Source organism: Dermochelys coriacea, chromosome 1, assembly GCF_009764565.3.
Source record: "Dermochelys coriacea isolate rDerCor1 chromosome 1, rDerCor1.pri.v4, whole genome shotgun sequence".
Taxonomy (NCBI): domain Eukaryota; kingdom Metazoa; phylum Chordata; order Testudines; family Dermochelyidae; genus Dermochelys; species Dermochelys coriacea.
The window spans coordinates 100,912,354-100,924,935 of record NC_050068.2 but is presented as its reverse complement, the minus strand read 5'-3'; the positions used below and the strand labels follow the sequence as shown (position 1 = coordinate 100,924,935).

Genomic DNA, 12,582 nt, shown 5'->3' with positions numbered 1-12,582 from the left:
CTGCCAAACTCCCAAGTAAAACACACACGGTGGATGTTATTTTCTTGCTTGGATTCCTTAGGATAGAACAGAAAAATATTTCCATATGGTTATACAGATGGGAAATAGTAATTACGTTTAAAATATTGCATTGCTATTAATGTTACATAACTGCAAACTCGTCATATTTAGAAGAAAAATTCCAAGGTTCCATGGAAAAGTATATTACATCTACCTTATCAGTTGTCCCCAAAACATTCCAGGGATTTATAGTTCACTGTCCACTATGAATCCAGGTCTTTTATTACAAAACACCCACCTGCACTAACCTTCATGCGTCTGTTAACATCAAATTTTGTAATATCAAAATTAATATGTAATTTGCATTTTCCCTGCCTCTGTAAAATTTAATATAAAAAAATATTTCTGTGCAATTCTCTCTGTAAGCTGGAAAATTTTGCTAAGATATATAAATGTAGAAAAATCTGACTATTCAGTAGTATTTCGCAATATTTAATGTCACTGGACCTGATCCTCAGAGGAAGTCAATGAAACTATGCCACTTTACATGGAACTGACCCATAATCATTAGATTTGGTCTAGCATAATTAATAAATGAGTATTGTCCTGTGATGCCTTGATTTTTATTTCATGAACTAAATCTTTTTATCCAGGAAGAACAACCTTGGATTTTTACAATGGTTATTTTAAAAATTAAAAAAAATGGTTTACCATTAAAATATGTGCAGTACCCTTTTCCAGCAGCATGTAGCACTGCAGAGCAATATTGCTCTGGTTTGTTTTTTTTTTAAATTGGCACATGCTACAATGGTTTGTTGCATGCATTTTGGGTAACTGACGATTCCTAAGAAAAATGAAAGAATAAAAAGTCAGACTCATTATCAGGATCGATAAAAGAAAAGGAGTACTTGTGGCACTTTAGAGACTATTAAATTTATTTGAGCATAAGCTTTCGTGAGCTACAGCTCACTTCATCGGATGCATCGAGTAACTTTGGCTGTTTCAAATCCACTGTCAGTGACAGTAGTGAAATGTGCCAGCGCTTGTTGAAGAAACATTAGAGCCATATTGATGATTTCTTAATTCTGTATTCTCAGGCAGTACCTGCACAAATAAATTCTTGGGAATCTGGGAAGAGCCCTGGTAATGGTTTCCTAGTAGTGTGTGTTTTCCATGACATCCATCTAAAATCTTTTTATTGATGAAGCTTTTAAGAGTGGTTTGCTGACCTGTCACAGCTGCTCCACTCCAATTAAAGTAACCTGTAGGAGTTCTTTAAAACAAAAGTTCTTAAGAACATATTTAACAATAATCAGATGTTGTAGGCAAAAGCAGGACACTGTCTTCCACTGAGAAATAATGATGCAATACAATAAAAGGTTATATAACACTGTAGTCATTGCACTGTGCACCTTTATGAGCTGCATAAATAACAAACAAATAAATAATGAATAGCCATATACTTAGTGAGTCTTCCCAGCATTTTACAATATATAATAAAAGAAAACAGCAGGCTAAATTGGTATAACCTAAAATAAGCTTAATAGAGTATAATATACTTACTTAAATCTATATCATGTGATCAAGTATTGTCTTTTCTACATTAAAGCTACTAAAAATTTCCTCTACACGATTCAGGAACTCTGCAGGCGTCAAAAGTTTTAATTGCCACACTCCTTATGTACCGTGTGCGACATGAAGACATTATGAAATGAAACAGCAATCATTAAACCCAACTGTATGTTCTCACTTACAATACTGTAGCATTTTGTCTGTGACACCATGTAAATTTGGAAGTTGGGAGCATCTTGGTTTAATTAGCTAATACATAAAATAACTTAAGAAAAAATACTTAATATGTAAAAAACTGCAATGTTTTCCTGAATGAGGTTTTTTTCTAGTAGGCCCATTAGTACCTGAAATTGATGAATCTCTTTGACTGTTGATACTTGATTTAATCTCAACTGCTGCCTTTAAATATGAGAAATGGATAATTTGGGCACTTCTAAAGAATTCTTCCTCAAGGTTGTCCCTTCCAGATATTGCTGGCCAAATCTTCAAAGGTGCACTTGTAGAGTTGGGTCTACATTTTTTGCTTGTGCTCAAATTAGGTATACACAACTTTTAATGTATCTAGACAAGTCACAGCTTATATAGCATTATGTACATGTTGCAAATGAGGATTGCATATGCATACAGGCACCACAGCCATTGGTGGAGAACACGCTCAACTTTATGGTCTAAGTCGTCCCATTGACTTTGATTAGGCTGCTCACAGGACATCAAGTTAAACATGTTTGTAATTCTTTGCTGGATCGGGGCCTAAGATGTCCACAGCTAATACCTCGCAATATTGGAAATACTGTCATTATGTCCCACTCCTAACTTTAGGAAAATAATTCAGTTCTTCAGTTACTACATTTGGTAATCATCGACATTAGAAGAAAAAAATCAAACAAAAAATTGCCATTGCTCTCAGCAGTCTCAATTATATCTAAATCCACAACAGGGTACCATGTTCATAAATCCACTAAATCTGTGATTGAACTATTGAGAATCACATTAAACCAAGATGCACACAAAATATATTTTTATATATGCACACTTACTCGTATACACATTTATATACACAGTATTATGAATCCACATCCCAATGCGAAACAGATCTGTTATAAGTATTCAATAAATCTGAATTCTTTTTGATTTACAGAATAGTCTGTTACTGATGTATACATATAGCAGGTATTATAGAATCAGAGAAATGTAGGGCTGGAGAGGTCATCCTAGTACAACCCCCTGTGCTGAGGAAGGCCCAAGTAAACATAGACCATTCTGAAAGATGTTTGTCCAACCTGTTCTTAAAATCCTCCAATGATGGGAATTCCACAACCTCCCTTAGAAGCCTATCCGAGTGCTTAACTATCCTTATAGTTAGAAAGTTTTTCCTAATATCTAAACTAAATCTGCCTTGCTGCAGATTAAGCCCATTACTTTTTGTTTTACCTTCAATGGACATGCAGAACAATTGATCACAGTCCTCTTTCTAACAGCCCTTAACATATTTGAAGACTATTATTAGGTCCTCCCCTCAGTCTTCTTTTCTGAAGACAGAACATGCCCAGTTTTTCTAACCTTTTCTCATAGATCAAGTTTTCTAAATCTCTTCTCACATTTGTTGCTCTCCTCTGGAGTCTTTCCAGTTTGTTCACAGCTTTCCTGAGGTGTGGCACCAAGAATTGGACAGGGTACTCCAGCTGAGGCCTCAACAGTGCTGAGTAGAGTGGGACAATTCGGACAATTACTTCCTGTGTGTTGCATATAACACTCCTGTTAATATGCCCTAGAATGACACTAGCCTTTTTTGCAAGTGCATCCCGTTGTTGACCTATGTTCAATTTGTGATCCACTATGACCCCCAGATCCTTTACAGCAGTACCACCACTTATCCAGTTATGCCCCATTTTGTAGTTATGCATTAGATTTTTTTCCTTCCTAAGTGAAGTACTTTGTACTTACCTTTATTGAATTCGATGGACAGACCAATTCCCCAATTTGTCAAAGTCCTTTTGAATTCTAATCCTGCCTTCCAAACCCCTTGCAGCTTGGTATCATCAGCACATTTTATTAGCATACTCTCCACTCCATTATCCAAGTCAGTAATGAAAATATTGAATGGTATCAGACCCAGGACTGACCCCTGCGGGATCCCACTAAATACACTCTTCCAGTTTGACAGGGAACCATTGATAACTGCTCTTTGAGTACTGTCTTTCAACAAGTTGTGCACCCACCTTGTAGTAATTTCATCTAGACCATGTTTCCCTTGTTTGTTTATGAGACTGTCATGTGGGACTGTGTCAAAAGCCTTACTAAAATCAAGATATATCAAGTCTACTTCTTTCCCCCGCATCCACTAGGCCAGTAACTCTGTCAAAGAAGGAAAATTGGTTCTTTTGGCGGGTTTTGTTCTTGACAAATCCATGCTATCTGTTCCTTATAACCCTATATCCTCTAGATGCTTATAAATTGTTTGTTTAATAATTAGTTGCAGTATCTTTCCAGGTTTCAAAGTTAGGTTGACTGATCGTAATTTCCCGGGTCCTCTTTTGTTATACTTTTTAAAGATAGGTACCATGTTTGCCTTTCTCCAGGACTCTTGGACCTCAAGCGCCCTCCATGAGTTCTCAAAGATATTTGGTAATATTTCTGAGATTGCTTCAGCTAGTTCCTTAAGAGCCCTTGGATGAATTTCATCAGGCTCTGTCGACTTGAATACATCCAGCTTATCTAAATATTTTAACCTGTTTTTTTTCTGTATTTTGCCTTGCATTCCTTCCCCCTTGTTGTTAATATTAATTGTTAAGTATCTGATCACAATTAACCTTTTTAACGATGATTGAACCAAATTGGGCATTGAACATCTCAGCCTTTTTGATATACTCAATTATTAGATTTCCTTCTCCACTATGAAGAGAACCTACACTTTCCTTCATCTTTCTCTCACTCCTAATGTATTTAAGAACCTTTTTATTGTCTTTTATGTCCTTTGCTAGGTGTAACTCATTTTGTTCCATAGCCTTTCTGATTTTGTTGTACATGCCTGTGCTATTCTTTTGTATTACTTCTTCGCAATTCTTCCATATTTGCACTTTTTATAGGATTTCTTTTTGATTTTCAGGTCACTAAAAAGAGCTCCTGATGAAGTTATATTGGCCTCTTAGTATTCTGTTCAGAATAGTTTGTAGTTGTGCATTTAACATTATCTTCTTGAGAAACTGCCAGCTCTCCTGAACTCCCTTTTCCCTTACATTTTCTTCCCATAGCACCTTACCTACCAGTTCTCTGCATTTGTCTGATTTTCAGAAGTCCTTATTCTGTTTCTCTCACTCCTTCCTTTCCTTCGTATCATAAATTCATCGTTTCATGATCACTGTCACTCAAATTGCCTTCCAACTTCAGATTTGCTACCTATTGTTCCCTGATGGTCAGAATCAAGTCTAAAATAGTTGTACTTTAGTTACTTATACCACTTTCTGAAACAAACAGTTGTCCTCAATACATTCCAAGAACTTACTGGAAATTTTGTGTTTTGCTGTATTACTTTTCCAGCAGATGTCTGATACTACTGGGTTACTACCAGGTCTTGTGTTTTGGATATTCTTGTTATTTATCCGAGAAATGCCTCATCCACCTTCTCTTTCTGAGTTGTTGGTCTATAGTAGACCCCTACCATGATGTCACCCCTATTTTTAACCCTTCTATCTTTACTCAGAGATTTTCAACTGATCAATAAGTGTATATATTCTTGATGTAGAATGCAACATCTCCTCTGTTTTTGTTCTGCTCATCCTTCCTGAACAAGCTATACTCCTCTATACCAATATTCCAGTCATGAGACTTATCCCAGCAAGTCTCTGTGATGCCAGTTCAGTTATAACTTAAATTACATACTAATATTTCCTGTTTAACTTCCAGTTCTTTCTATATTCAACAATCCCAACATTTAGTTTATCTTCTTTGGGGAACATACACACCAAGCTCCTCAAAAAGACAATGATCATCCTGAAATGTTTCATGCACATCTCCCAGGTTTTCTGGGAAGATGAAGAGTCTCAAAAGTATGATGCTTTGAAAATGTAGCTGTAATTTACTTTATAAAAATTATTCTTAAAAATAATCAACCTTATTATTAGGTTGCACAGATTAAAAGCATGCTTGGGACAGGAGCTTACAAAGCATATAATATCCACACTTGAAAAGGGCAACTGTGTGGGGAAACAAATTACTGCTTTCAATGATATTATACATCTTAGCAGTATGATTTCGCTTAAGAAATGATAGAATCTTTCAAAACAATGAACATTTTAAGGTCACCTGGCATATATTAATGTATTTTGAGGACATAGAAAGTCTGGAAAATAAAGAAGTTTTACCATGTATCAGAGTCAGTTTGGAAACAAAAATACTTGCTGCTTCAGTTTTTTTTTTACTACCAAAAAATATAGTCTTCTGAAGACTTTGTGCCTATATCCCTATGTCACATACAGGTAAATGAAACAAGCCCAACTTCTGATCCATCTGTAATAAATAGCTTTAAAGAGATGTGCCTAAAGATACTATTTCAAATTGATCAAAAATAGGGTTGGGATTGCTAGAAGCTCCTACATTTTTCTCTAATGATTACTTAGAGATTATGGTATGGTACTTAGAGATTCCTAAATAGCTGACATAGTCCAGCCTTGAGAGATGCCTGGGGCCCCAAGTTCATAAAAGGTGCAGGAATAGATAAATTCCTCAGTTATGATTTATTCCTCTCTTTAAAATGTTCGTTACTTGCAGATCACCTGGAACCTGCTGGGCCACATAGTAAAACATGGTTTAGCAACAGAATCAGGGCACACTGGCAGAATCCAATGGGAGGCATATTTCCGAGGATACAGAAACCGTAGAGCCAAAAAGGACATAGTGGCAGCCATACTGGGTGGCACTGGAGTTGGGGTCTCCTTATGTAATTTGTATGACATTGAGGGATTATACCTTAAAATTAACCCACTAACTGATTAATTTGGTAAAGCCATTGAAAAAGGAGGAGGGATTAGTTCTTTAACTTTGCAGCAGGAGGTGTCAGTTATTAGCAATATGTACTCCATTGCGCAAATTTTTAAATGAATTCATATATCTGTAAATACTTTAATTCATTACGTAACAATGTTTCTCAAGCAATTGTATGCAGCATATATGGTACTAAACTTGTTATGCATTCAAGAAATTCTTTTATTCAAGAAATAAAAAAATTAACTGGGGGAATGGTCAAGATAGTTAAACAGCACACTTATATGAACCACATTAGTGGAAAAAGGAATTTACAATATTGCTAGGCTAGAATGTGGATCCTAGGAACCACATGAAATTAGCAATTTGACTGTGCCAGTTATGATCGCTATTCCTATAGGGATGGGGGCCCTAAAGACTTGGCATATGTTAACAGCATGTGTACAATAGAAAATGGACCCATAAACAGCATTATCCCAGCGTGAAGATGGCAACACAAGGAGAAGAGGAAATAAGCACAACCTGCTGTAAATGAATAAAGTACAAATGGTTCTGAAGTGTTCAGTATGAATGAGCAGGACCACAAGCGAGGGAGTTTGGGCCCGAATAGTCATTAAAGAGAGAGTAAAGGAAGTGGTACAGCCTGGAGACACAGTATGTGCTCTTGGTTATCACAGCTTCTCGATGGGGACAACACTATGCCAGGGGAGCCTGGATGGATTTTTGTCTGAACCTCACCTCTCTGACTCAGGGTGGAATCCAAGCCATATAGCCAAGTGTGCAGATTAAGGAGAATATGACAGAGTCTGTAACAGACAACACCAAATGGAAGTCACTGGTGATCAATCTCTTTTCACCTAGATCTCCCTTGTCCATTAACAGCAATGATTTAGTACAACGGAAAATAGAGCCCAACTAATAGCCGAGCAACAGGAAACTGGGGTAATACTGTACAAACAGTGGAAACACCCTGGTTGGCTGTACCAGATGAGGTGAGCTTGCACCTCCCTGGTTAGTACTTTGAGCCTTTAATAGTGATTAAAATGATTACAGCTACTGTGGCCTTGGGAATATGTTCTTGCCTGGTAAACTTTAAAAAGAGAGCACAAAAAGGCGGGACTATAATACGGATTAAATGAATGCTAATATAAAAAAGAAAAATAAAGACGGTTGAATGTAGGCCTGGCTTGACATGAGTGACAGGATTATGGAGGTAAATAGATCAGCAGGCTGAAAACGGAATGTTTGTGCTAACTAAGAGAGGTAAAGGGGCCAATGAGCTAAGAGAGAGAGAATGTCTGAACTAGCTACTGTAAGTGGCAGAAATACCAAGGGAACCATTTACAAAGAACAAGATATCAATGGACAAAATATATTGGGAATTTAAAAATGAGGTAAAGAGTATTTTGTACATGGATAGTGCATGAACAGAGCATGCTGTAAAGGGAATGGTTCCTACAAAGTAACCAAATCAGTCCCAAAATGTGTGGTGCAATGTATAGTAAATGTGTAAATGTATATAAAAGAGATTCTGTGTAACTTTGAGTCTGTGATGTGCCCTGTGTTTGAGTCTAATCATCTTAGTGTGGCATTGCTGTATGCAATAAATATACACGAGTGACGAAGTCTGGAGTCAAACTGAGTTCTCTGAAGCTGAGTGGAAAGAGGTCTCAGGGGAATCCCAATAGTTCAGTGCTTGGGCTTGACAACCTCTTTCTTGAGGTATGTCTGTGACTTTATCCTAATTTCCAGGAAGGCTTAAATAATCCTTACAAGATATGCCTAGCATTTACTAGGAGCAAACAAGCAAACATCAGAAACAAAGAAAAATGTCTGCTTATAAAAATGGTCTAATTAATCGAGTCTTCTCTCCCTGAAAACTAGCACAGCAGGGGAAAGGAGACTTGGAAAGGATAGGCCTGGCTTCCTCAGCCGCTGAGGAAAGCTGGAATTAATGCTGCCTCCTTCTCCTCGCCTGAAAACAGCAGTAGAGCCCAGGACTGGAGACAGATGACCAGAGCAGGGGATCACGCAGCAGCTCAGAAAGTCTTTATGTTCTTACCTCCATTGTGGGAAGCAGTTCAGTGAGAATGGAATGGCAGTGATAAGCAGATCAGGTGTTTATACTTTCTCCATGTCTTCGCCCAGTACCAGCACAGAATGGAGGAGAACTGAATGGGGCGGGGGTGGAAGCATATAGGACATGCTAGGTAGCCAATGCAACAATGCTGGAGGGGAGATCAGATACTGATGTTCACCATGTCTCCTCTTCTACAAGCAGCCAAGGCGTGGGGTGGGCAGGCAATGGCAGAAAGAGGCTAGCACCTCAGGCATCACTGGAATAGCAGTGAATCAGTCTGCATTTTGTGGAAAAGGCTATTTTGATCATTTTCCACCTCTTCTCACCTGGAGACGTCAACAGGTGATCAATGACAGAGCCACGGGGAAAATGTTGATTTTATGATGGAGGCCACTATGTTGTAATTTATGCTTGTCTATGAACATGTGTTTTATGTGGAAGTGTGTATCACATAATGTGTTGACCAGTTGGTCTTTCAATGCACTTAACCGTTACTGTCTATATAGCAACTAAAATTGCACTGTCTTGTTTTATTTATAGCTCCGTAAATCAGTTTTCAGCATCAGGGCAAGAAATCTTCTGGAAAAGGAGACAGCAATCAGTAAAATCCTTAGGTAACAAATAGGGGTAATTTGATTTGATGCTTTCTATCTTTTGGATGACAAATGTGTCTCATTAATGAGTAATGAATTATTTCTAATCTGTTTCTTCTGCATGAGTGCTAAAGTATGAAGTCAGTTTACAGTGTGGGCTTAATATTTGTGCCAGTATATCTCTTTGCATTAAAAAACACAGCTTGTTTTTACCTCTTTGTGTAAATGATAATAACCGATGATAACATGCTCTTAAGGTATATTATTCATGAACACAGTGGCAAAAGAAAGATCGTGTTTTATAATATAAGGTCAAATTTTGGCTTTTTCCACCTTTTCCCTTAGAATTAACCAAGATATCACTATTCAAAAGCACTTCTATTTTGCACTCGTGCCTGGGAATTCCAGCACAATCTTTGCACAGGAACCCAAGTGGAGTACTCCTACCAAACACATAAGTAAGCCATGCAAGAAAACACAGAAGACCTGTATATTATTAACTGTGTGGGACTGATTGTGGAACCCTTAAGATGGTGATCACATGCAATAGTCCCAATACATGCTCAGCAACATGAGGAAAGGATACACAGTCCTTGGCCCTATGTGTCTCAGAGGAGCAAGAATCATGTCATCAAATTATCCTGAGTTCTCACCTTTCTGCAGCTTTTCATGCCAGTTTTTGTTTTACATTGTTTAACATTCAAATTATATATTAAATCTGTGCCAACAATTTATAGATCATTAGTTTGTTGCTACCTACAGTTGTGTGTCATCAAAGCTTGCACACCTACAATATATATTATAAAATACCACTAATAGGGAAATAGCAGTACAAATCAGGAATAATTGATTAGAAAAATACAGTTGTGAAATGAGAATAAATGATTTATGAAGAGCACTCCAGTATGAAATTACAGTTCAGTGCAAGTCCTGAACTGTGAATATGGTTGAAAAGTGAGTCATAATTACATGGAATTTGAGGAAAAATTATAGCAGCCAGCTTTTGTTGTTCTTTTTAATATTCCTAAAGAATAAATTACAGTAAGTGTTGTAGAGATTAACACAACTTTAGTATTCGTTAAAAACTATGGTAAATGTGACCAATTAGCAAGTCAGCTGGATATGCTTTGTCAAGATGTGACTGCAAGGCCAAAAGTATTCATTGCAAATGAAACTTAGGATTTTTTATAAGCATTTCAATTACGTAAATGTCTCTTACGTAAATGTGATGCCCCATAGAGAAATAAGCACAGTTTCTGCATGCTAGTCAAAAGCCTTACAATACATTTTTATGTATTGGCTTCTCAGCAGCATTTGACAAAAACACACAGGTTGCTGATTTATAATCATGAAATTCCACTGACTCCAATGGGGTTACACAAAGCGTCAGTCAGCTCAAAGCTCAGCTCAGACAGTATCCCATAGGAAATCCACTCCTGGGCTGCTTTTATCTTTTTAAGGCTCCATTCTTTCAGATGCAAGAATAACTCGTGTAGAACAAAAGGAAACTGTACAATTGAAACGCACAGAGTTTCCTATGAATTCTTCCATCACAACAGTGAGGTTTCCTTTCCTTAGAAGAAGTCAGCAGTTCTGCTTTCAGAACCTGTGGATTCCTGGTAATTTATCTGGCTCTCACTGCAAGGGGCAGCCACACAGATCCCCCTCGTCTCTGCTTTGCTAGCCGCCTGCTCCCACTTGTCCCTTCAGAGCATGGCATCTGCAGAATCTATGCTTCCAAGGAAACTTTTAACCCTGGAATCCCCCGTCAATGACAGTTTCACAGGACAGAGGAAGAAGCAGTCCTAATGTATATTCACTACCAGGTGCTTCCCCACCCAGATTTGCAGAGTCAAACTTCCTTGGAGCCCTTGTGGGGAAGTTTTGATGGTAATAGGATCCTGCCACTGGGGCAAAATGTTTGCTGGCACAGCTGCCTTTTACACACAGACAAACATAGGATGCATAGGGCCTTCAAGGAGTAATAGTCTCAAGAGTAAAAAGAAAAGGAGTACTTGTGGCACCTTAGAGACTAACAAATTTATTAGAGCATAATCTTTCATCGGAATGCATCCAATGAAGTGAGCTGTAGCTCACGAAAGCTTATGCTCTAATAAATTTGTTAGTCTCTAAGGTGCCACAAGTACTCCTTTTCTTTTTGCGAATACAGACTAACACGGCTGCTACTCTGAAACCAGTCTCAAGAGTATAGCTTATTCATTAACAAAGAAGCAGCCTCCTTATGAGCAAGAGGAACAGGGAGCTTTCTTGGCAACGAGTAACTGCCTCAAATTATTTCCATACTCTGCTGATTGCGATGATGCCATTTCTATACTATAGTTACTGGGCCTGCCGCAGGTGTCACAGCTTCAATATTAACATGCTAACATAAGAACTCATTTTCACAATATAAGGGATAGATTTGCTGGTGCAGAAAGTCACTAAATATGAGGTTTGCTATGACAGTGGAGCCTCGAAGAGGGATCTTGCAAAAAAAAAAAAAGGATGTGAAATGTGATAAAATATCACTGCTAAACCCAAGCATACTGTTCACAGGAAGCAGAGAAACTCAAACTTGCATGAAGATTATGGTTTTTCTTTGTACTGATCACAACTACTGTAGCTGAGATATTTGAATTTCAGATACATTACAGACCTGACAGTGAAAGAATTGATGTTTGTACCTTAAACACTCAGTAATAGTTCAAGTTGCCCTTCTCTAAAGATTCCCACCAAAAGGCTTTTAATCGTTGTCTGTATGGATGAAGGTGGCTATAAGTGCTTCTCTAAATTAAAGCTGCTCTGGAACAACTTCAGTTTGCTCAAATTACTTCAACAAAAAGACTTTTAATTCTGTTCTTGCTGCTTTGTGCCGCCTTTTTTGTCCTTCTTACCCACTCTTATTCAATATTTTTTTATCAAATTCTAAATATTTTAACATAAAGCAAAAGAGTGCAAATTATACACAATGGGATGAATTCTATCTTTGTGCATCTCTTAAATGATCACTTAATGCTTCCATTGGTGGCAATGGGGGCTCTACATACCCTTCCAAGGACAGAACTTGGGACCAAATGAAATGGAATTGAAGATGACACCCAGCGTCAATTATGGATTAATTATCATCTGGAATCATCAAAGTCTAGAAAAATAGCTTTTGTAAGGAATAGTAAAATTGCCTGACTGCCACCAGAGCCAGCATATGGATGCCAGCTAAATATCTGCCTGATTCCCAGAATCATTCATCACCTTTGTTTTATATAATTTACCAGTCATTCCTGTTGAGCTTCTCCCACTCCCTCTGCACCACCAGCCTTAACCCCACCCTCCTCACATTTGTTTTCTTCCCCCACTCCC

At 37.8% G+C, this 12,582-nt stretch overlaps 1 protein-coding gene across 2 annotated transcripts in view; it reads left to right on the top strand.

Moving 5' to 3' along the window:
• NALCN (sodium leak channel, non-selective) overlaps positions 1 to 12,582 on the top strand; it is a 389,689-nt gene that overhangs the window by 318,055 nt on the left and 59,052 nt on the right. For both annotated transcript variants that reach the window (XM_038386658.2, XM_038386660.2), the window contains exon 18: positions 9,173 to 9,246. In XM_038386658.2, coding sequence (XP_038242586.1) covers positions 9,173 to 9,246 — 74 coding nt within the window. The remainder of the gene's footprint in view (positions 1 to 9,172; positions 9,247 to 12,582) is intronic.